The following is a 25,869-nucleotide window of genomic DNA, read 5'->3' as shown; positions in this document are numbered from 1 at the left end:
GTTTCTACAACTTGATTGGAATAGACCTGTGGTAAATTCAATTGAATGGACATTATTTGGAAAGGCACACATCTGTCTACATAAGGTCCCACAGTTGACAGTGAATGTCAGAGCAAAAACCAAGCAATGAGGTTGAAGGAATTGTCCGTAGAGCTCCGAGACAATATTGTGTCAAGGCACAGATATGGGGAAGGTTGCCAAAAAAGTCTGCAGCATTGAAGGTCCCCAAGAATAAAGTGGCCTCGATCATTGTTAAATGGAAGAACTTTGGAACCAACAAGACTTTTCCTAGAGCTGGCCGCCCGGCCAAACTGAGCAATCGGGTGGGAGAAGGGCCTTGGTCAGGGAGGTGACCAAGAACCCGATGGTCACTCTGACAGAGCTCAAGAGTTCTTCTGTGGAGATGGGAGAACTTTCCAGAAGGACAACCATCTCTGCAGCACTCCACCAATCAGGCCTTTATGGTAGAGTGGCCAGACAGAAGCCATTCCTCAGTAAAAGGCACATGACAGCCTGCTTGGAGTTTGCCAAACGGCACCTAAAGGACTCTCAGACCATGAGAAACAAGATTCTCTGGTCTGACGAAACCAAGATTGAACTCTTTGGCCTGAATGCCAAGAGTCACGTCAGGAGGAAACCAGGCACCATCCCTACAGGTGTGCCAAGCTTGTAGCATCATACCCAAGAGTACTCGAGGCTGTAATCGCTGCCAAAGGTACTTCAACAAAGTATTGAGTAAAGGGTCTGAATACTTATGTAAATGTGATATTTCAGTTTTAATAAACCTTTGGTCATTATGGGCTATTGTGTGTAGATTGATGGAAAATAACAATTTCATCCATTTTAGATTAAGACTGTAACATACAGTACATCATGACCGACAGGTCTGGGTAAAGTTGATATATTTGTACCTGGCGCCACCTGCTGGAGCTTTCTGGTTGAACATATTCAGAGGAACACACTGTGTGAGGTACAGAACTCCGTTAAGTTTTCTCCTGCTGGTGAATGGTCCTCGTGAGCAAAACTTTCAGCCCCTCTTGGAGTACAACGGCAGGGGAATTCAAAACTGGTTCTCTTTAATTAAAACCAACACATTTTTGAATTCCATTCCTTTGTCCTCCTAGGAAGGTTGAATATTTTCTTCTCTTCCGTTTGCTCTTTTGTTCATGCACCTTGGTTCGAAGGTGAGGAAGTAGTCATAGCAAACAATCATATTTTGTGAATGTTCCTCATAGCATTTCTCTCAGTTGTAGGTTTTCACAGAAGTTTTCCAATGAGTACCGTAGTATTGTCTACAACAAACAATTTATCTGGAGCCCTCACCTAATCGTCGTTGTCTAAATTGGTTTCTCTCCTTCAGAAGCTAATAGAGATTGAGGGCAACTCTGTAGCAATGTAACTTGAAGTAAGAATGCAACACTAACTTTTAAGCAAACCTCCCATTGACATCAACTAATCACGGTTAACACAGGGGAGCCAATTAGACTACCTTGTTACCCTCTCATACCCCTGACAACGAATGGATCGCTTAAATTTGGAATCCTTAGTTGCTACATACATTTTTGGACTCATTAATGATATACTGTAAACCTATTGATTCTTGAAGAATATGACTTATAAATGCCATCAGAACCCAAAATACAAGCTTGTTTTACTCCAATATTCGTAAACAAACACTGAATAGCCTCAAAACATAGTTAAAACAATTCTGTTCTTGCATCCATAGCTCTGTATCCAGGCCCATCCCTCAACTTTTTGCCAAAACACAGACGGGATGACTGCTTTGCTATTGTTTCAATTAAGGATTTTAGCTTTAAAGAGCGACTGCCCCTAAAAAAACACCTTCTAATTTTGAAAATGGCCTATGTGGCATCGATATGAGTCAAACTTTTATTCTAGTGTAAAAATGTACTACAACGTGTAAATAGGATAATTTTGGTCATAAAATCAGTCTCATCCAAAATGGAGATTTGTGAGATGATAGGAAATAATGGTATGTCACGGGATGAATGAATCAAGGGTACGGCAACTGTTTTCCCAGGGTTTATTTTCATTCCTGCCCACAGCTGGCAGCACCCAGGTACATGTAATTATCAATTCGGAGTGCAGCTGCACTTGACCCAATCATAATGCCCATGGTCAATTTGGTTTGACATTAGATATCCCTATGGAGCTACTTAGGGACCATCAGTAAATTACCCAATGTAAATGGGCTAATATTCTAAAAGGGCAATAGCTCAAAATGTCAATGACTTAAAAATCTTAAAAACAACTATAAATTGTAGAAATTCATATACAAATTTTGAAAGCATTTAATGAGACAACTAAGATGAAAATGTTGTCCCATTTACATTGTGTAACTTATTGACGGCCCCTAACGATCCCCAGAGATAGGCTGTCCAAAGTCAAACCAGCTTCGCCACAGTTGCACATCACCCGACTGTAGCTAATTAGCTAAAATATTTGGCTAACTCTTACCACCTTGGAACACATACACGAGGTACCCACATCAAACCACACCCCACGAAACCAAATCAGGTTTAATTCAGTCATGGCCTCCAGCATTTCTTAAAGACATGCTCCGAAACTTTGGCGACTACTAAGTATTTTTTAAACCTCCCGCTTTGGACTGGGTGTGTTACTATGTAGTTCATACATGCCTTATCTATGAGCAGAATTACTGTCTTACCTCCATCAATTTGCCACGAAATCCCTAGTTTGAAAGCAACAGTTTTTCTGGATGCGCTGCTCCATTTTCTCTCTATTTTCCCCCACTTGGGCCAGCCCCCTAGCGATTCAAATTCAACCAATGAGCTTCAGTCCCTCTTCAATTGAGTGACAGCTAGCAAGAGGCACATCATGCACACACAGCAGAGAGAGAGAGAGCGGGGACGTGGTGCACATATCTGCACATATGTGACACAGTACGCAATTTCCAGGGACTAATTTCCTCTCCAAAACATTCTCTTATGCCTTTGAGCTCATGCCCCGCCATCCCTCCTCCAGAACTGACAGCCTGACCCCCCCACTAGGACATATTCAATCCCTTCCACTGTTCTCCAAAATGCTGAGAAATGTGTCACCCTAACAGTGAAATGTGTCTGAACATTTGGAAATAAGTGAGGGGGATATACAGTTTCCCATCGTTAAAACTGAGGGATTCAATTAGATGAAGCAGATACTCCTCATTCATCTCCATCCTAGGCTATGTCCCAAATGGCACCCTATTCCATATATACAGTATTAGGAATATAGTACAAAACTATGTAGCCCATACGGTTCTGATTAAAAGAAGTGCACTACATAGGGACGCACACCGTTTAGGACTCAGCTCTACATCTCCGCCTAATACTACATGCTACCCAATCCTCCCCGTCCTCCAGGGGGACCAGACCCCCATTCTATCCACTTCTGTCTGTAGAGTTTTCCTTCAGAAGAAAAAAAATCTCTCTATAAAACTTTCACGTGAACTTCCTCTGATCCTTGATGACTTTGTAAACTCTTAACGTTTTGAAGCCTTTAGGGTGAGGTGTTTGAGGGGGTCTAGGGAGTGTGGTGAGAGAAGATCTGTAATTGGTTGTGATTGACTTGTGTGTGTGTGTCTGTGTGTGTGTGTGAGTGCTTGTGTGTGTGTGTGTGTGTGTGTGTGTGTGTGTGTGTGTGTGTGTGTGTGTGTGTGTGTGTGTGTGTGTGTGTTTGTGTGTGAGTGCTTGTGTGTGAGTGCTTGTGTGTGAGTGCTTGTGTGTGTGTGTCTGTGTGTGTGTGTGAGTGCTTGTGTGTGTGTGTGTGTGTGTGTGTGTGTGTGTGTGTGTGTGTGTGTGTGTGTGTGTGTGTGTGTGTGTGTGTGTGAGTGCTTGTGTGTGAGTGCGTCTGTGTGTGTGTGTGTGTGTGTGTGTGTGTGTGTGTGTTTGTGTGTGAGTGCTTGTGTGTGTGCGTGTGTGTGTGTGTGTGTGTGTGTGTGTGTGTGTGTGTGTGTGTGTGTGTGCGTGTGTGTGTGTTTGTGTGTGAGTGCTTGTGTGTGTCTTCTCAGATCCCAAATGTGTGTGAACCATGTAATATTATCGTTGTCTGAAATCATGTACATTTGGTTCTTTTATGGTTGTCTTCAGGCCTCCTTGAGCGTGTGATTCCCCAGCTCAGTGATGGAATACATTAGTGCCTATGAGGTCCATAATCAAAATGTGATGTTGCTATGGTAACAAGCAGCAGTGGAAAATTTTGTTTTGAGCAAGTGGTGATCTCAGGGAGATAAAAATAAAATGATATCTCTGTCTCACTGGAATGAACACGTCTAGACGACGTTACTCATACACACAAATCGATATTTGATATAAAACCAACTCTTCACAACATTGATTTGATATTGATCGTCTTGCTCACATCAAATTCCTTTTTCCTGTTTAATCACCCCTGTTGTCAAGGTGAGGACAGGACCACGTAAGGGGACTATGACCACACAAAAAAAAAATATAAAAAATATATATCTAATTTCAAGATGGAGCAATAATAAGACCAGTAGCCTGAAAGTGGCGTATTGGCCAAATGATGTAATGCTCTATGCAGCACAGACACAGACAGTCTGGAATAGCAGCTTCCTGGATCAGGACACATGCTGTTGAATGTGAAGACAATGATTATGATGAAGATTTTGCTGAGAAATGTAAGTCTGATCAAAATCAACATCTTTCCATGTCTGAACTTTGCAGAGTTCATATCAACAGGTCCTTCTGTTCGGACAGACTTTGAACCTTTTTTGCAAGCATCGTGGCCACAAGGTAATTTATGTTTTATGTAAATGGTCACCAGCTCTTGTTTTAATTTTTTAGCTACGTTGGCATCAGGTTTCTCAGTGGAGTTCCGCAGAGGAATTAGAGCTACAGAATAAATTGTTTCTACACACACGTGGACACGCGACCAAAAAACTAAATTACCACTAGCATGACATCATCGTGGCAGCACTGAGCTTGAGTTATTTGTGTGCAGTCTGAGCCGTGTGTGTGTGTAACATTCACATTAGAATCTCATCTATCCCTCACCCCACCATTCACAGAGTCTTATCCCTACGCTGAAAAGCAATGCAAAAATCATTCATAAAAAAAAACTGGACCCGATAACTTTAACAGGATCTGGAAAAAAAGGCGTATGGCGACAGTCGATATTAAAACATGCAGAGGCAGACGAGCTTGGGGCCTTACTGAGAGGAATGAGACTGCAGCAGAGGCGAGAGGACAGGGAGAGAAATGCTTACTGCAGCCCGCCACACTGAGCCAGAGTGAGATGACTACTATTATTATAACATAGTTATTTCCCCTGCTCAGCTACCCATTGATTTGTGTATGAAAACCTAGTGCTTTTCTTTTTCTTCTGCATGCTTGCCCCCCTTCTGGGTTCCTGCTCTTTGAGTGATCAGCTGATGAAGAGGCTAGCAGCTCGCCGCTATGCTGGCTTGCTAATTCTCTCCCCTCCAGCTGCAGCTGCAGCCGATCCAGCTACAACCCATCCTGATCCACAGAGACAGACTGCAGACTGCAGCCAGGTAAATATTTATTCCTTCTTTCACTCTCTTTCTTCACTCTCCCTCTCTTTATTCTCAGGATAGGATTCTGCTGCATCGCACAGATCGGCACAGAGGGAGACGAGAGAGTGTGCGTGTCTGTCCGTCTGTGTAGGTGTGCACGGTGAGTGTGTGAGAGGTAGAGGGTGTGGGTGTGTAGGTGTGAGCTGTAACGGATGAGGGGGTATCGTTTTCCAGTCGAGGAGGGGAAGGAAGAGGCAGGCTTTTTTGGTGATGATGGTACAGGCATGGAGCAACAAATACTGTACACACACTCACACTTGCATACAAAGGCAGTGTTTAGCTGTTATGCCCGTCTTTCAGGATTACTCTGTATCCCTGTGCATTCCACTGTAGCCCGGTAGAGAAATGTTTGCCAGGCTTTATAAAGATGACCATTTAAAGCTGACAGATTATCAGCATGATGTCTTTTGTTGTCCTTTGTACTGTTCTTGACACTCTCTATAATTTCTGTTCTATGCATGCTTTTCTCACTTTCACTGTGTGTGTGCATGTGTATCAGTGTACGTACATGCATATTCCACTGTCGGAATGTCATTCAGATTTTTCGCCATTGATAATGGTTATTTGGCCACTGTGGTCGTCTGTGTGTGTGTGTGTGTGTGTGTGTGTGTGTGTGTGTGTGTGTGTGTGTGTGTGTGTGTGTGTGTGTGTGTGTGTGTCGGTTGACCAAATATGAATGTGTATTCATAAGCACAGACGACATATCTGCATGAATATACAGTTACATGCGCATTCATCTTTGTGTCGTTGTAGATATGTGCTAAGACAGTATAATATCATGTGGGTGTGCTATGTCTATGTGTCTACATGCCTGTGTGGCTGTATGACTCATTTCATACATCAATATTTTCGTTAGATTGGCCAGCCTACATCAATGACTGAGTGTACAAAACATTAAGAACACCTTCCTAATATTGAGTTTCACCCCCTCAGAACAACCTCAATTTGTCGGTGCATGGACTCTACAAGGTGCCCAAAGCGGTCCACAGGGATGCTGGCGCATGTTGACTCCAATGCTTCCTACAGTTGGATCAAGTTGGCTGGATGTCCTTTGAGTGGTTGGCCATTCTTGATACACATGGGAAACTTCTTGACACAAATCGGTGTGCCTGGCACCTACTACCATACACTTAAATATTTTGTCTTGCCCATACACCCTCTAAATGACACACATACACAATCCAAGTCTCAATTGCCTCAAGGCTTAACAATCCTTCTTTAACCTGTCTCCTCGCCTTCATCTACACTGATTGAAGGGGATTTAACAAGTGACATCAGTAAGGGATCATAGGATTCACATGGTCAGTCTATGTCAAAAAACATAGTGCTTGTACACTCACGTGATACCATTCATTCCTTATGTGAAGATTACAATAGAGCATTTGAAGCCAAGGAATTTGGTTAAGATGGCGTCTCATGGATACTCTCACTGATACATAACGTGCAGTTTGAGCTAGTCCCTGTAGTTACGTTGCAGGCTAGCCTAGTGTTGCCCTCTCTCATTGAATATCTCAAGTTGAAGGCCGACCTTGGGTACTGCTGGCTGGCATTAACAACTAAATCATCATTATAACTTATTCTGTGTGAGATGTTAAAATAAATTGATTCAAGGACATACATCTGGTGTGATAGAAGCAATTATTGGTAACATAGTCTTCGATTATGCATTTATTTTACATGAAGATTGACCACAAAGATTGCCATTTTCTCATTCACGATAATAGGGATCCTGTTTTCTGCAAACAATGCCTGCAGTACCGCATTCGGCCTTGAACTTTGTGGCTTCAAGAAGAGGGGGCACTCTTTCTCCTCTTGCCTGCAATGCATTCCTCATTCTCTGCTGAATGGGCCTAATTCAGACTTAGAAAATGTACAGTTGAAGTCAGAAGTTTACATACATTTAGGTTGGAGTGACTAAAACTAGTTTTTCAACCACTCCACACATTTCTTATTAAAACCTCTTATGGCTAGGGGGAACTATTTTAATTTTTGGAAAAATAACGTTCCCAAAGTAAACGGGCTATTTCTCAGGACCAGATAATAGAATATGCATATAATTGACAGCTTAGGATAGAAAACACTCTAAAGTTCCCAAAACTGTAACAATATTGTCTGTGAGTATAACATAACTGATATTGCAGGCCTGCAAGCCTGAGAAAAATCCAATCAGAAAGTGACTCTTATTTTGAAACCTCTGCGTTCCTATGCATCCCTATTGACCATTGAAAGGGATATCAACCAGATTTCTTTTTCTATTGCTTCCCTAATGTGTCACAAGACATAGTTTCAGGCTTTTATTTAGAAAAATGAGCGTGAACGATAACATTGCGTCAGTGGTCAGGTGATGGCTCTCAGAGTGATTTGTGCGTAATAGACAAAGGCGGCCATTGTTCCTCTCGCTCCTAGTGAAAAGCCAATTGTCCTGGTTGATATATTATCGAATAGATATTTGAAAAACACCTTGAGGATTGATTATAAAAAACGTTTGCCATGTTTCTGTCGATATTATGGATCTAATTTGTATTTTTTTTCAGCGTTGCCGTGACCGCAATTTCCGGGGGATTTCTCAACAAAATGTGAACAAGAAAAGGAGGTATTTCGGCTATAAAAATAATCTTAATGGAACAAAATGAACATTTGCTGTCTAACTGGGAGTCTCGTGAGTGAAAACATCCGAAGCTCATCAAAGGTAAACGATTTAATTTGATTGCTTTTCTGATTTTCGTGAACAAGCTTCCTGCTGCTAGCTGGACATAATGCTATGCTAGACTATCAATAAACTTACACAAATGCTTGTCTTGCTTTGGCTGTAAAAGCATAATTAAAAAATCTGAGATGACAGGGTGATTAACAAAGTGTGTTTCACTATATTTCACTTGTGATTTCATGAATATGAATATTTTCTAGCAAGATTTTTTTGTCCGTTGCGTTATGCTAATTAGTGTAGTTGATGACAAAACTCCCGGAACCCGGGAGGGGTAGTTCTAAGAAGTTAACAAACTTTTGGCAAGTCAGTTAGGACATCTTCGTTGTGCATGACACAAGTAATTTTTCCAACAATTGTTTACAGACTGTTTATTCACTTATAATTCACTGTATCACCATTCCAGTGGGTCAAAAGGTTGTGGTATTATTAGGGAATTAAGCCGAGGTCAGAATAAGGCATATCTGTAGCCACACCTCTGCCACACATCCATTTCTATGATCTCCACCCCAAACGAATAGCTGGCTGTCACATGCGTTTCCTCATGCTTTTGTGTTCAAGGTGAGAATACACATAGAGAGAGAAGTGCATAAAAAGGGAATATTGTTCCATTATAAAGCACGTGGAACTCGGGTCTGAATTCCCCCCAATGTGAATACATATTCACTCCCCCTTTCTCTCTCCTCGCTCTCTCTTCTTCTCTCACTCTCCCCTCCAGCCCAGACAAGCGCTGCTGCATGCATACATCTAGGCTTTAATTGCCTTTGTGTAAAATACAGCAGTTGCTTGCTGCAGACATTTGCAGCTATGAGAGATAAAAACACACAGGCAACCCTGCTGCACAGAAACCACACGCAAACACTCACACATTTATACACATAAGACTCACACACTCACACTCTTTTATTTTTACATTCTAACCTTTTTGAACTTTTTCTCTTCTAAAGATATTGATATTTGGGTTGTTCCACGAAAATGAGTCCCTTTTGCATATCTTTTAATATTTTAAGTGGAAATTGTGCACCAACATTATATTTTAAAAGCCTGTTATATTAAACGAACTGCCCTTTTAATATTGACCACATGGAACATTCAATACATCCAGATTTTATTTATAATATAGCTGCAAGCAGCAATGAACGGGGTTCACAGGATGACAGAAAGGACACAAGCTCAGTTGGATAACAAAGCAAGCACTTTATCATTTAGGAGCTGTCTTTATGTGCAATCAGTGAAATCATTACCATGTTTATCTATCAATACAACAAGGATGACTGTAGTCTAGTGTTGTAGGTTGGTTACCTTTGAATGCAGCTGGTAATCACTCTTAATGTTATTACTTAATGTATTCAGTTGAAATACCAATTCTGGGGTTGGTATTTTGACTAATGGTTTATGTCAAGATTTGTGAAATATTTTCAGCGATATTTCACATTGTCTGTCTGCATGATTAAAAGCTATCATTCATTTGCATGAGACAAAGTCCACTTGATCAATATTTATTTTCTATAGGTATTAGTTGCAATAGTTATACCTATGCTCTAAAGAATGGACAAGACAAAATATTTAAGTGCCTTTCAATTGGGGTATGGTAGTAGGTGCTTTGGCACACTGGTTTGTGTCAAGAACTGCAATGTTGCTGGGTTTTAACTGTGGGAAGCATTGGAGGCAACAGGTCAGATTTCCAAAATGTCAAGGCCCCATATCCATCGGTTCAGTTATTATAGCCTTGGTGTCATATGGTGCCATCTAGTGGTGTAGCATGGCCGATTTTGAATGCAGCAACTAATCACTCTCAAATTCATTAGAGGCAAATTCATTGAATACCACATCTGGAGTCAATCTGACTTATGGTTCATGAGAAGAAGATTTTATCATTAGCATATGTGCTAACCTGCAATAACAGGTACAGTGCATTTAAAAAAAACATGTTTTACATTTATTTAACTAGGCAAGTCATTTAAGAACAAATTCTTATTTACAATGATGGCCAACTGTGGAAGAGTGGGTTAACTATCTTGTCAGCTTAGGGATTTGATCTTTCAGTTACTGACCCAACGCTCTAACTACTAGGCTACCTGCCTCATTAATGAGTCTAAATACAACATCTGCAGTAACTCTATATTTTATATAAAAGTTTATTTTTAAGCTACTTTAATAACCGGAGCTGATAAAGCACGATGGAGGGGAGGTAGAGGTAATGCTCTAGCAGGGGCCTTGCTGTGTGTGTAGGCTACTGTTAGTGCGTGCGAGTGACATGGGGAACAGGGAGGAGTGAGTGGAGATGAGACACAGCAACCAACCTAGGCTAATTGAGGCTTTATGCGCTTTCTCGTCCTACACAGTTACAAACAACAACTTATTTCAGAATATAAAGTAGCCTACCTGTTGGCTCTTGGTCACTGTATCCTTTCCTTCTCCTTTAACTTCTTGACGCTACCAATCCCTGTCGCGGGATCATTTTCGTCAGCAACCGCTGAATAGCATAGCGCAACAGTCAAATAAAATTACTAAAAAATATTCATATTCATGAAATCAGAAGTGCAATATTGCAAAACACAGTTTATCCTTTTGTTAATCCACATGTCGTCTCAGATAAAGAAATTTTACTTTACAGCGAAAGCAATCCAAGCGTTTGTGTAAATTTATCGATAGCCTAGCATCGCATTATGTACACTTAGCATCAGGAAGCTTGGTCACGAAAATCAGAAAAGCAATAAAATTAACCGTTTACCTTTGATGATCTTCGGATGTTTTCACTCACGAGACACAACAATTGTTCCTTTTGTTCCATAAAGATTATTTTTATACCCAGGAAAGAGCGGTCACGACCAAGCAGACGGAAATTCCAAATAGTCTTCATAATGTCCACAGAAACATGTCAAACGTTTTTATAATCATTCCTCAGGTAGTTTTTAAAATATATATTTGATAATATATCAACCGAGTGTGTAGGTTTTTCAATAACAGCGGGAGGAACAATGGCGGCTTTACTCTGTAGTGCAAAGACTCACTCTGAGAGCCCCCACCACTTACGCAATGTGATCTTTCACGCTCATTTTTCAAAATAAAAGCCTGAAACTATGTCTAAAGACTGTTGACACCTTAGGGAAGCCAGAGAAAAATGAATCTGGTTGATATCCCTTTAAATGGAGGATAGGCATGCAAAGGAACAGAAGGGTTTCAAAATAAGAATCACTTCCTGATTGGGTTTCGCCTGCAATATCAGTTCTGTTATACTCACAGACAATATTTTGACAGTTTTGGAAACTTTAGAGTGTTTTCTATCCTAATCTGTCAATTATATGCATATTCCAGCATCCGGTCCTGAGAAATAGGCCGTTTACTTTGAGAACGTTATTTTTCCAAACATAAAAATAGTGCCCCCTAGCTTCAAGAGGTTAAATTAACTTTAATTCCATTATTTTAATTCCATCTTCCATTGATTTTAATATCTCCTAACTGTTGCCTCACATGGAGGCTCTTTGACTGTAGCCTATTGCCGCTTTGATGACTTATGATCGTGAAAAGCAAAGTGCAGCAACATAAATTATACAATTTCTCTCGCTCTACGGCAGCAGTCACGTTCAGATTTATATGGGTCCTTCCGGACAAGTCAGTTAAAATTACACATACCAGAGACCCGTGACAATCATATCAGAACGAACCCAGACCCGTGACATTATTTAGAATTCTGGATCCGGGTCCTGGATTGGACCTCAGGTATTTGGGTACAGGTGATTCCGTGAAGCCTTCTAGTTTCAAGTTGAGAGGCCACTGTGTAGTGAATTTACAGTAGTTTAATTGGACAAGTAAAATCTTTTTTTTGTTGTCAATAACTCAGCCATCTTTTGACCTATCCCTTAGCTCAAAGTAAGTTAAAGGCCCAGTGCAGTCAAAAATGCTATTTGTCTGTGTTTTATATACAGTGCCTTCGGAACGTTTTGCACATTTTAATGTGTTACAGCCTGAATTTAAAACGGGTTAAATTGAGATGTTTTGTATCACTGGCCTGCACATAATGTCAGAGTGGAATTATGTTTTTCGAAATGTTTAGATATGAATAAAAAATGAAAAGCTGAAATATCTTGAGTCAATAAGTATTCAACCCCTTTGTTATGGCAAGCCTAAATAATTTGAAGAGTAAAAATGTGCTTAACACATCACATAATACATTGCATGGACTCCCTCTGTGTACAATAAGAGTGTTTAACATGATTTTTGAATGACTACTCCATCTCTGTACCCCAGATATATAATTATCTGTAAGGTCCCTATGTCGAGCAGGGAATTTTAAATACAGATTCAACCCAAACAACAGGGAGGTGTTCCAATGTCTTTCAAAGAAGGGCACCTATTGGTAGATGGGTAAAAAAAGAAGAAGCAGATATTGAATATCCATTTGAGCATGGTGATGTTATTAATTACACTTTGGATGGTGGATCAATACACCCAGTCGCTACAAAGATACACGCGTCCATCCTATCTCAGTTGCCGATAGGAAGGAAACCGCTCAGGGATTTTACCATGAGGCCAATGGTGAGATTGCGCAGCTGAACACTGTATTCTGGAAACAGTCATTTTTGTTGTTGTTTTTGACAAAAAACAACACGTTTTTAACAACTAGGACCGTTATTTCTTGTCCCGGAATCACTTAACAGACAGGTTGAAGCCTGCTTGACAGAGACGCTAACCTTAGCTAGCTAGCTACTAGCCAACAAGCTAACGAAGTTAGTCCCAGAGGAGTTTGCAATGGATTCCTTTTTGTCTGGAGAAGTAAATTAATGGTTCCAGTGCTGTATAAGCTGATTCTACTACATTTTGTTTCGGGACAAACTGGATCACTCAGAGTTCCAATATGGCAATTGTTTGCTTGCGGAGGATTATAAGATTGAACTTCCTTGATCAAGCAAGTAAGAAACTTAGGAAAACGCAGAGTGGTGGCTAGAGGCCATTCTCACTTGTTGGATGCATCTCTGCCTTGTCGTTGTCTGACTGGCCGGTGTTGCCTGGAGTTTGTTTGCCAGGGGAGCCATCTCTTGCCTCTCCTCCCCCATCTAATAGTAGAGTTGAAGGAGCACAGCAAGAGGAGGATGTGACCATCAACAACGAGAGGCCCGGAGCAGATACAAACAACAAATAGTTTCACCGCCCTGGAGCCTGATCTTCCTGCACCTTTGTCTCTGGAGGTATCTGTCCCTGCGGAAAATCGAGCGGGGCTTCTCCATCTGTCGGAGGCCTGCACCAGAAGCCGATGGCTCAAGTTATCCTGTCTCTCGCCCATCCTTAAAGGGTTCTCAGAACCCTGTGAAGCGTGGGAGTGGGTGGATTTCCTTGTCCTTCTCACCAGCCGTGATTTTGGGCCGCTCAAGGGTAAAAAATGTCACTGTTCCTGGTGCAAAAACAATGTCCTATCCTGGAGCTTGAGTAAATTACATTACTAAGCTGCTCCCGAATGTTCTAGGCCAGGACAAGGAAATCGATTCTATCTTAGTGCATGTGGGTTTTAAAGTCCTTATGAAGGGCAGCTCTGAACAGTTGAAACTGAATTTTAAAGAGCTGATTGATTCTCTGATAGACACTAATAAAAGACCACATCTGGCCCTGTGCCCTCTCTGAATCGTGGCATTGAACGCTATTGCAGGATTCTTTCTCTTCACAACTGGCTATGTGATTATTGCAGCTTAATGTGTGCAACGTTTGTTGACAATTTCGATACCTTTTGGAAACAAAATATGTTTTATAGGGAGGATTGGACCCACCAGAATCATTTGGGTTCATGGATCCTTTCAAAGCGTTTTAAGGCTCCATTGAGACAAGCCCAGCTCAGTTAATGCTTACCATTGTGTCGCTGAGTTATCATAATGCTTCAGCAAATGTACAGTTGAAGTCGAAGGTTTACATACACTTAGGTTGGAGTCATTAAAACTCGTTTTTTAACCACTCCACAAGTATCTTGTTAAGAAACTAGCTTTGACAAATCGGTTAGGACATCGACTTTGTGCATGACACAAGTAATCATTACAACAATTGTTTACCTAGGTGTCTGGTTAGACTGTAATCCCTCCTTCCAGACTCACATCAAACATCAAATCAAATCAAATTTTATTTGTCACATACACATGGTTAGCAGATGTTAATGCGAGTGTAGCGAAATGCTTGTGCTTCTAGTTCCGACAATGCAGTAATAACCAACAAGTAATCTAACTAACAATTCCAAAACTACTGTCTTGTACACAGTGTGAGGGGATAAAGAATATGTACATAAGGATATATGAATGAGTGATGGTACAGAGCAGCATAGGCAGATACAGTAGATTGTATCGAGTACAGTATATACATATGAGATGAGTATGTAAACAAAGTGGCATAGTTAAAGTGGCTAGTGATACATGTATTACATAAGGATACAGTCGATGATATAGAGTACAGTATATACGTATGCATATGAGATGAATAATGTAGGGTAAGTAACATTATATTAAGTAGCATTGTTTAAAGTGGCTAGTGATATATTTACATCATTTCCCATCAATTCCCATTATTAAAGTGGCTGGAGTTGAGTCAGTGTCAGTGTGTTGGCAGCAGCCACTCAATGTTAGTGGTGGCTGTTTAACAGTCTGATAGCCTTGAGATAGAAGCTGTTTTTCAGTCTCTCGGTCCCAGCTTTGATGCACCTGTACTGACCTCGCCTTCTGGATGATAGCGGGGTGAACAGGCAGTGGCTCGGGTGGTTGATGTCCTTGATGATCTTTATGGCCTTCCTGTGACATCGGGTGGTGTAGGTGTCCTGGAGGGCAGGTAGTTTGCCCCCGGTGATGCGTTGTGCAGACCTCACTACCCTCTGGAGAGCCTTACGGTTGAGGGCGGAGCAGTTGCCGTACCAGGCGGTGATACAGCCCGCCAGGATGCTCTCGATTGTGCATCTGTAGAAGTTTGTGAGTGCTTTTGGTGACAAGCCGCATTTCTTCAGCCTCCTGAGGTTGAAGAGGCGCTGCTGCGCCTTCTTCACAATGCTGTCTGTGTGAGTGGACCAATTCAGTTTGTCTGTGATGTGTATGCCGAGGAACTTAAAACTTGCTACCCTCTCCACTACTGTTCCATCGATGTGGATAGGGGGGTGTTCCCTCTGCTGTTTCCTGAAGTCCACAATCATCTCCTTAGTTTTGTTGACGTTGAGTGTGAGGTTATTTTCCTGACACCACACTCCGAGGGCCCTCACCTCCTCCCTGTAGGCCGTCTCGTCGTTGTTGGTAATCAAGCCTACCACTGTTGTGTCGTCCGCAAACTTGATGATTGAGTTGGAGGCGTGCGTGGCCACGCAGTCGTGGGTGAACAGGGAGTACAGGAGAGGGCTCAGAACGCACCCTTGTGGGGCCCCAGTGTTGAGGATCAGCGGGGAGGAGATGTTGTTGCCTACCCTCACCACCTGGGGGCGGCCCGTCAGGAAGTCCAGTACCCAGTTGCACAGGGCGGGGTCGAGACCCAGGGTCTCGAGCTTGATGACGAGCTTGGAGGGTACTATGGTGTTGAATGCCGAGCTGTAGTCAATGAACAGCATTCTCACATAGGTATTCCTCTTGTCCAGATGGGTTAGGGCAGTGTGCAGTGTGGTTGAGATTGCATCGTCTGTGGACCTATTTGGGCGGTAAGCAAATTGGAGTGGGTCTAGGGTGTCAGGTAGGGTGGAGGTGATATGGTCCTTGACTAGTCTCTCAAAGCACTTCATGATGACGGAAGTGAGTGCTACGGGGCGGTAGTCGTTTAGCTCAGTTACCTTAGCTTTCTTGGGAACAGGAACAATGGTGGCCCTCTTGAAGCATGTGGGAACAGCAGACTGGTATAGGGATTGATTGAATATGTCCGTAAACACACCGGCCAGCTGGTCTGCGCATGCTCTGAGGGCGCGGCTGGGGATGCCGTCTGGGCCTGCAGCTTTGCGAGGGTTAACACGTTTAAATGTCTTACTCACCTCGGCTGCAGTGAAGGAGAGACCGCAAGTTTTCGTTGCAGGCCGTGTCAGTGGCACTGTATTGTCCTCAAAGCGGGCAAAAAAGTTATTTAGTCTGCCTGGGAGCAGGACATCCTGGTCCGTGACTGGGCTGGATTTCTTCCTGTAGTCCGTGATTGACTGTAGACCCTGCCACATGCCTCTTGTGTCTGAGCCGTTGAATTGAGATTCTACTTTGTCTCTGTACTGACGCTTAGCTTGTTTGATAGCCTTGCGGAGGGAATAGCTGCACTGTTTGTATTCGGTCATGTTACCAGACACCTTGCCCTGATTAAAAGCAGTGGTTCGCGCTTTCAGTTTCACACGAATGCTGCCATCAATCCACGGTTTCTGGTTAGGGAATGTTTTAATCGTTGCTATGGGAACGACATCTTCAACACACGTTCTAATGAACTCGCACACCGAATCAGCGTATTCGTCAATGTTGTTGTCTGACGCAATACGAAACATGTCCCAGTCCACGTGATGGAAGCAGTCTTGGAGTGTGGAGTCAGCTTGGTCGGACCAGCGTTGGACAGACCTCAGCGTGGGAGCCTCTTGTTTTAGTTTCTGTCTGTAGGCAGGGATCAACAAAATGGAGTCGTGGTCAGCTTTTCCGAAAGGGGGGCGGGGCAGGGCCTTATATGCGTCGCGGAAGTTAGATTAACAATGATCCAAGGTCTTTCCACCCCTGGTTGTGCAATCGATATGCTGATAAAATTTGGGGAGTCTTGTTTTCAGATTAGCCTTGTTAAAATCCCCAGCTACAATGAATGCAGCCTCCGGATAAATGGTTTCCAGTTTGCAAAGAGTCAAATAAAGTTCATTCAGAGCCAACGATGTGTCTGCTTGGGGGGGGATATATACGGCTGTGATTATAATCGAAGAGAATTCTCTTGGTAGATAATGCGGTCTACATTTGATTGTGAGGAATTCTAAATCAGGTGAACAGAAGGATTTGAGTTCCTGTATGTTTCTTTCATCACACCATGTCACGTTAGTCATAAGGCATACGCCCCCGCCCCTCTTTTTACCAGAAAGATGTTTTTTCCTGTCTGCGCGATGCGTGGAGAAACCTGTTGGCTGCACCGCTTCGGATAGCGTCTCTCCAGTAAGCCACGTTTCCGTGAAGCAAAGAACGTTACAGTCTCTGATGTCCCTCTGGAATGCTACCCTTGCTCGGATTTCATCAACCTTGTTGTCAAGAGACTGGACATTGGCAAGAAGAATGCTAGGGAATGGTGCACGATGTGCCCGTCTCCGGAGTCTGACCAGAAGACCGCCTCGTTTCCCTCTTTTTCGGAGTCGTTTTTTTGGGTCGCTGCATGGGATCCACTCCGTTGTCCTGTTTGTAAGGCAGAGCACAGGATCCGCGTCGCGAAAAGCGTATTCTTGGTCGTACTGATGGTGAGTTGACGCTGATCTTATATTCAGTAGTTCTTCTCGACTGTATGTGATGAAACCTAAGATGACCTGGGGTACTAATGTAAGAAATAACACGTAAAAAAACAAAAAACTGCATAGTTTCCTAGGAACGCGAAGCGAGGCGGCCATCTCTGTCGGCGGAACATCTCCAATCCAAAGTTAAATCTAGAATTGGCTTCCTATTTCGCAACAAAGCATCCTTCACTCATGCTGCCAAATATACCCTTGTAAAATTGACCATCCTTCCGATCCTCGACTTCGGCAATGTCATTTACAAAATAGCTTCCAATATCCTACTCAATAAATTGGATGCAGTCTATTACAGTGCCATCCGTTTTGTCACCAAAGCCCCATATACTACCCACCACTGCGACCTGTACGCTCTCGTTGGCTGGCCCTCGCTTCATACTTGTCGCCAAACCCACTGGCTCCGGGTCATCTACAAGACCCTGCTAGGTAAAGTCCCCCCTTATGTCAGCTCGCTGGTCACCATAGCAGTGGCCTAGCCAGTCTCCAGATCTCAACCCCATAGAAAATCTTTGGAGGGAGTTGAAAGTCTGTGTTGCCCAGCAACAGCCCCAAAATATCACTGCTCTAGAGGAGATCTGCATGGAGGAATGGGCCAAAATACCAGCAACAGTGTGAAAATCTTGTGAAGACTTACAGAAAATGTTTGACCTCTGTCATTGCCAACAAGGGTAAATAACAAAGTATTGAGATAAACTTTTGTTATTGACCAAATACTTATTTTCCACCATAATTTGCAAATAAATTCATTAAAAATCCTACACTGTGATTTTTCTCATTGTGTCTGTCATAATTGAAGTGTACCTATGATGAAAATTACAGGCCTCTCATCTTTTTAAGTGGGAGAACTTGCACAATTGGTGGCTGACTAAATACTTTTTTGTCCCACTGTATCTCCCTCACTAGCTTTAAGCACCATCTGTCAGAGCAGCTCACAGATTACTGCACCTGTACGTAGCCCATCTATAATTTAGCCCAAAAAACTACCTCTCCCCCTACTGAATTTATTTATTTATTTATTTTGCTCCTTTGCACACCATTATTTCTATCTCTACTTTTCATATTCTTCCACTGCAAATCTACCATTCCAGTGTTTTACTTGCTATATTGTATTTACTTCGCCACATGGCCTTTTTTTGCCTTTACCTCCCTTATCTCACCCCATTTGCTCACTTTGTATATAGACTTATTTCTGTACTGTATTATTGACTGTATGTTTGTTTTACTCCATGTGTAACTTTGTGTTGTTGTATGTGTCGAACTGCTTTGCTTTATCTTGGCCAGGTCGCAATTGTAAATGAGAACTTGTTCTCAACTTGCCTACCTTGTTAAATAAAGGTGAAATAAAAAATAAATAAACAGACAGATAATTTCACATTTAATTCACTGTATCACAATTCCAGTGGGTCAGAAGTTTACATACACTATGTTGACTGTGCCTTTAAATAGCTTGGAAAATTCCAGAAAGTGATGGCATGGCTTTAGAAGCTTCTGATAGGCTAATTGACATCATTTGAGTCAATTGGAGGTGTACCTGTGGATGTATTTCAAGGTCTACCTTCAAACTCAGTGCGTCTTTGCTTGACATCATGGGAAAATCAACAGAAATCAGCCAAGACCTAAGAAAAAAAATTGTAGACCTCTACAAGTCTGGTTCATCCTTGGGAGCAATTTCCAAATGCATGAAGGTACCACGTTCATCTGTACAAACAATAGTACGCAAGTATAAACACCATGGGACCACGCAGCCATCATACTGCTCAGGAAGGAGACGCGTTCTGTCTCCTGGAGATGAAGGAGGAAACAAGTACAAAAGTATCTATATCCACTGTAAAACAAGTCCTATATTGACATAACCTGAAAGGCCGCTCAGCAATGAGGAAGCCACTGCTCCAAAACCACCATAAAAAAGCCAAACTATGGTTTGGAACTGCACATGGGGACAAAGATCGTACATTTTGGAGAAATTTTCTCTGGTCTGATGAAACAAAAATAGAACTGTTAGGCCATAATGACCGTCGTTATGTTTGGAGGAAAAAGGGGAAGCACGGGGGTGGTTGCATCATGTTGTGTGGGTGCTTTGCAGCAGGAGGGACTGGTGCACTTATTTGACCCATTTGCAACCAAGCTTTAACTGATGTCTTGAGATGTTGCTTCAATATATCCACATAATTTTCAATTCTTCATGATGCCATCTGTTTTGTGAAGTGCACCAGTCCCTCATGCAGTAAAGCACCCCCACAGCATGTTGCTGCCACCCCCGTGCTTCAAGGGTGGGATGGTGTTCTTCGGCTTGCAAGCCTCCCCTTTATTCACCACGCTGTCTGTGTGGGTGGACCATTTCAGTTTGTCCGTGATGTGTACGCCAAGGAAATTAAAACTTTCCATCTTCTCCGCTACTGTTCCATCGACATGAATAGGGGGGTGCTCCCTGCTGTTTCCTGAAGGCCATGATCATCTCCTTTGTATTGTTGAGATTGAGTGTGAGGTTATTTTCCTGACACCACACCCCGAGAGCCCTCACCTCCTCCCTGTAGACCGTCTCGTCGTTGTTGGTAATCAAGCCTACCACTGTAGTGTCGTCTGCAAACTTGATGATTGAGTTGGAGGTGTGTATGGCCACACAGTCATGGGTGAACAGGGAGTACAGGAGAGGGCTGAGAACGCACCCTTGTGGGGCCCCAGTGTTGAGGATCAGCGGGGTGGAGATGTTGTTTCCTGCCCTTACCACCTGGGGGCGTCCCATCAGAAAGTCCAGGACCCAGTTGCACAGGGCGGGGTCGAGACCCAGGGACTCGAGCTTAATGACAAGTTTGGAGGGTACTATGGTGTTAAATGCTGAGCTGTGGTCGATGAACAGCATTCTTGCATAGGTATTCCTCTTGTCCAGATGGGTTAGGGCAGTGAGCATTGTGATTGAGATTTCGTTGTCTGTTGACCTATTGGGGCAGTAAGCAAATTGGAGTGGGTCTAGGGTGTCAGGTAGAGTGGAGGTGATATGATCCTTGACTAGTCTCTCAAAACACTTCATGATGACGGAAATGAGTGCCACGGGGCTACGGATAGTCGTTTAGCTCAGTTACCTTTGCTTTCTTGGGAACAGGAACAATGGTGACCCTCTTGAAGCATGTGGGAACAGCAGACTGGGATAGGGAATGATTGAATAGGTCCGTAAGCACACCAGCCTGCTTGTCTGTGGATGCTCTGAGGACGCGGCTAGGGATGCCGTATGGATGCTGTATGGATGCCATCTGGCCCGGCAGCCTTGCGAGGGTTAACACATTTACATTTTTTACTCACGTTGGCTGCGGTGAAGGAGAGCCCGCAGCTTTTGGTAGCGGGCCATGTCGGTGGCACTGTATTGACCTCAATGCAAGCAAAGAAGTTGTTTCATTTGTCTGGGAGCAAGTACCAAATGAGATTGAAATTGTTTACACAAACAGATTTTGACAAAAATTAAGTCCCAGAAGTCAAAGATGACCTCAATAGACCTATACACCAATGATTTATTTTACTATTTGTGAACTATTTTCAGTTTTAGTGTATAAGTATATTGCAGTCATCTTTGATTTCTGAAGAACATCTTCCTCCTCCTCAAGGTGGAGGAGAACGGGGTCTTGGAGGACATGGAAGAAGACATCAGCCTGAAGAAACGGAAAGGTGATCACCACGGCAACAAACACTTAGAGTCACGAGACTCCGGCCAGGAGGCTGAAGGAGAAAAGGTCAAGAAGCGCCGGGGACGACCTCCGGCGGAGAAGCTGCTCCCCAACCCCCCCGAGCTCACCAAGCAGCTGAGCACACTGGTGGATATGGTCATCAACTACAAAGATGGGTGAGATTAAATTACTTAGATGTAAAAATATATATATATATATATATATAAAAATATATATATTTTGAGATAGTCCATTTACTTATTCTACTATTTCTATGAGTTGGTAAACAAACTAGAAGGGTGCACACTGCCACCTTCAGTTCTGGAATTTTTCCGCACAAGTATATTTCATCTATCTATCTATCTGTCTATCTATCTATCCATCTATCCATCTAATCATCTAATCATCTATCTATCGACCTGACCTAGTGTGTTTTCTTTCAAATACTTTGGCTGCACTTGATTGGCACAATGGAACTAAATCTGGCCAATCTGCCACTCCAGGCAGGCTCAATCAAACCCTGAAACAAATCACATACTATTGTCTGGAGAGGTCTGTGTGTTTTTGGTCCGTAACAGAGCCTGTGCTAAATGCTTCCAGGTTGGGCCGTCAGATCAGCAAAGGCTTCATCCAACTGCCTTCAAGGAAGGAGGTGTCAGAGTACTACGAGCTGATCCGAAAGCCTGTGGACTTCAGGAGGATTAGGGTAGGCTCAGTGGACCCTCTACATCAGAGATTCCCAACCTTTTTCACACAGGGTCCCCTGTTTAACATTTGATCAAATTAGACACAAATACATAGCATTTTACATGTTCATATTGCATTTGATATAACCCTTCATAGTTCATAACAGCATCACAATGAATTGGAATACAGGCCTCCACAAAAACAGTAGGCTATTTTAATGCAAATAGCCTGACTTTTTGTGTAGAACAGGTAGCCATCTTAAAAAGTAATTCCTATTAAATGCAGAGATTTGGGAACACACCATTTTCTGTTCATATTGCATTTTATATAACCTATATCAGCATCACAATTAATTATTATCTCTTATTATGCACCTGTATTTATATTTGGGCACACCTACTCATTCCAGGGATTTTCTTTATTTGCTGTTTTTTACATTGTAGAATAATAGTGAAGACATCACAACTATGAAATAACATGTAGTAACCAAGAAAGTGTTAAACAAATCCAAATATATTTTAGATTTGAGCTTCTTCAAAGTAGCCACCCTTTGCTTTGATGACAGCTGTGCTCAGCATATGTAGAAACTCCTTCAAGACTGTTGGAAAAGCATCCCAGGTGAAGCTGGTTGAGAGAATGCCAAGAGTGTGCAAAGCTGTCATCAAGGCAAAGGGTGGCTACTTTGAAGAATCTAAAATATAAAACATATTTGGATTTGTTTAACACTTTCTTGGTATCTACATGATTCAATATGTTTTATTTCATAGTTTTGATGTCTTCACTATTATTCTGCAATGTAGAACATAGAAAAAATAAAGAAAAACCCTTGAATGAGAAGGTGTCCAAACTTTTGACTGGTACTGTAGATATATATTATTTTGATCACCCCCCCCCCCCCAAAAAAAAATATATATGTCAGGACTCAAGCCCCAACAGGAAACATTGGCGCGGGGTGCGCACCCCCTAGATTGGGCACCCCTGCTCTACACGGCAATCTATAGACTCAGCACAACACCAACCCACCCACATCTTACCACATACCAATTCAGCGCAGAACCAACCCACCAATCAACCTTCTGGTTGCTCACTACCAAATCTCAACACTAACCCACCAGATTGACCCACAAATCTTCCCACATACCAACTGGACCTAGGCCTGTTAACAAAGTCACAGATGGCAGTGCTTAGCCTTTCAGGTGTCCAACGGTCCCTCGACAACCCTGTGGTTGTCATAAACAAAAAAAATCAGTATATTCCATCTTCATCTGAGCAAACTTTTCTATGATGTTGGATTCAGGTACTAATATACACTGTATTTATGAGCATACATGTTTTCTGACCATGTGTTGTTTTTTGTAGGAGCGTGTGCGCAATCATAAGTACAGGAGTGTGGGAGATCTGGAGAAAGACATCATACTGCTGTGTCACAACGCCCAGACCTTCAACCTGGAGGGATCTCAGGTGTGCCTCGGGGATGTGATCTAGGGCCACTGGAATTCATGTCACTGCCTACGGTTCTACATGAAATCCACATACCATGATGCCCCCAGCTAATGATTGTGAGAGGCTAATTTGGTTAATGTTGTGTGTGTTTGCCATAGATATTTGAGGACTCGATTGTTCTCAAGTCTGTGTTTGAGAGTGCACGACAAAGGATTGTCATTGATGATGAGGTGAAACAGGACAGCACTGCCATCCGTGATGACGGAGGTCGAGACAATCAGTTGGTTTCATCAGCAGGTGAGACCCAGCCATTGTGACCTCAAAATAAACTCTGTGAAAACACAATGAGAAGATCAAGATCAAGACATTTTTCACTTTCACTCACCCAAGTTATCAAGCAACATTATTTAGATTTTGAGTAGTTTGAAATTATTTATTTTCACAAAGATCAATGACAGGACAAACTAATATCTGGTTGTCATTATAAAAAGGAAATGGCAAACTAGTTCCTTCAACTCTCTTTTGTTCCTTTCTTAATCCTCTCTTTTCAGTGAAAATGGCAACAAAGCAGGGGAAACAGAGGATGAAGGAGGAGAGAAGCAGAAAGACGAAGGTCAAGAAGACAGTCTACAGTGATGTAGACAGCGATGAGGATCTGGAGGACAATACAGCTAAAGATGAGGGTTGACCTGTAGGACCAACGCTAGTTCATTTATCCTCCTTATCCTCTTTCTTTCTATCCACTGTGACTGTTTTTGCGTTGCAGCTTATTAATTTGCTCACCTTGCAACAGGTTTGTCTCATCTCAAGTCAAGAAAGCTACTCAAAGGAATGTACATAACTAATTATGTTGGTCCTCAAGTAATTAATACAGCCTCAAATGTTCATCTCCTTTTACTATTATTTTGGATTCTTTTTTATGATGTTGCTCCCTCGGTCTTCATGTGAAAGCTACTGTGTGTATCCTTAATGCTTTACCAGAGGATATCTCTCCACTCTTTTTCCATTAGTTTATTTATTTGAACGTGTTATTACTGTATGTGTGAAATTAGAATGTATTTCTGCTGAGACGGAGACCACCCTCAGAGAGTGGTGCCTGTTGATTACATCTCTATGTGTTGTGTACAGGTATGGGAGATGTCAGAACATGGTTGGTCAGCTCTTCAATATGACCAGGATGGACACTCAATGTGTGGATTTAAAATGAAATTTGATTCTGTAATAAAACTCCAAATAGGGGAAGTGTATTTGAACAATATTGTGTATTCTGAACGACCCGACCACCAACGTTGACTTCAAACTTAATAAGCAGTTACAAACAGATAAAGTTGTATCACTTCAGGTGTGAGTTCTATGCTTTATATTCATGGGCTTTTTGTATTATTTTGCGTCTTTTTGAGTTTGGCTTAGAGTGGCAACTAGCAAGTCCCAGGTGACAAACAAGAAAGAGAAAAAAAGAGAGCTCTCCCAGCAGGAGACAGTATGGATTTGTGTTGACGTCTTTTTTTTTGTTTCTCTCTCTTTTTTTGGCAAGAGAAAGCAAACCGCTGGGACCCCGATTCTGGCATGAAGAAGTTTGTGTATAAGTCGTTACAGTTCTTCTGTACTAATCCTGCTTTGTGTAAAAAGAAAGGCAAGACATCAGTGTAGCCAGCTGAAACATATTCTATACCCCAAGGACTGATTATACAGTATTAATATGTTTATGTTGTTTAAATTGCAAATCTGGTTGTACCCATTCTTATGCTTATCACTCTTTTTATATGTAGGACAATGCTGTAGCAATGCACTTAGCCATCCGCTATGCTTGTATAGTCTCAGCCAGGAGAGGCGAGAAAGAAAAATGAACTGTATTTGGGCTATTATATGTCACTCTCTCTGAGGAAAGTATATGATGTGATGTAAAATGTGTCTGAATCTCTTGCATCTTTCTTTATCAACATTGAAACAACGTCGAATGCATTATGCAAGGAATAGATTTTTGCATAGTTCGGGATCTAATCTGATCTGATTGCATTCTGTTTGTTTTGTGATATGAAAGTCTGCTTTTACAACCCACCCTTCCTCTTTCAATCAGCTCAATACACATGCAATCAATCAGAAGCAGACTACAACAAATTCAATCAAATATTTATTTGTGAATCCATTTAATTTGAGTAAGTGTTCTTGTTTCAATATGCTAAACCAGATTTTCTTTGCACAACCAGATTTGCTTTGTACACTCTACAGATCTCTGAATAAGTAATGGGTTTAGTGCAATGATTTGTAATGAGGTCGGTATCTGGGTAGACACGGGCCATTATCAAAGCCAGATTTACTCATAAATAAACATTGATCAACCCCAAGTTCACCATAG

General features: G+C 42.2%; 1 protein-coding gene across 2 annotated transcripts; it reads left to right on the top strand.

Annotated features, from left to right (window-relative positions):
• The first annotated feature begins 5,250 nt into the window (after nt 1-5,250).
• LOC139388534 (probable global transcription activator SNF2L2) lies at nt 5,251-25,559 on the top strand. 2 transcript variants are annotated; one of them, XM_071135239.1, is made up of 7 exons: nt 5,387-5,536; nt 8,113-8,267; nt 21,324-21,559; nt 21,984-22,089; nt 23,430-23,531; nt 23,672-23,810; nt 24,065-25,559. In XM_071135239.1, the coding sequence occupies exons 2-7, from the start codon at nt 8,208-8,210 to the stop codon at nt 24,199-24,201; spliced, it is 780 nt and encodes a 259-aa protein (XP_070991340.1). In that variant the 5' UTR covers nt 5,387-5,536; nt 8,113-8,207; the 3' UTR covers nt 24,202-25,559. The 2 variants fall into 2 exon arrangements, with proteins under 2 accessions (XP_070991339.1, XP_070991340.1); XM_071135238.1 differs by lacking the exon at nt 8,113-8,267 and having other exon boundaries at nt 5,251-5,536.
• The last annotated feature ends 310 nt before the right edge of the window (nt 25,560-25,869 follow it).

The sequence above is a fragment of the Oncorhynchus clarkii genome, chromosome 29 (genome assembly GCF_045791955.1).
Source record: "Oncorhynchus clarkii lewisi isolate Uvic-CL-2024 chromosome 29, UVic_Ocla_1.0, whole genome shotgun sequence".
Lineage (NCBI taxonomy): Eukaryota > Metazoa > Chordata > Actinopteri > Salmoniformes > Salmonidae > Oncorhynchus > Oncorhynchus clarkii.
The sequence above is the reverse complement of the archived record's forward strand: the minus strand, read 5'-3'. Positions and strand labels throughout refer to the sequence as shown.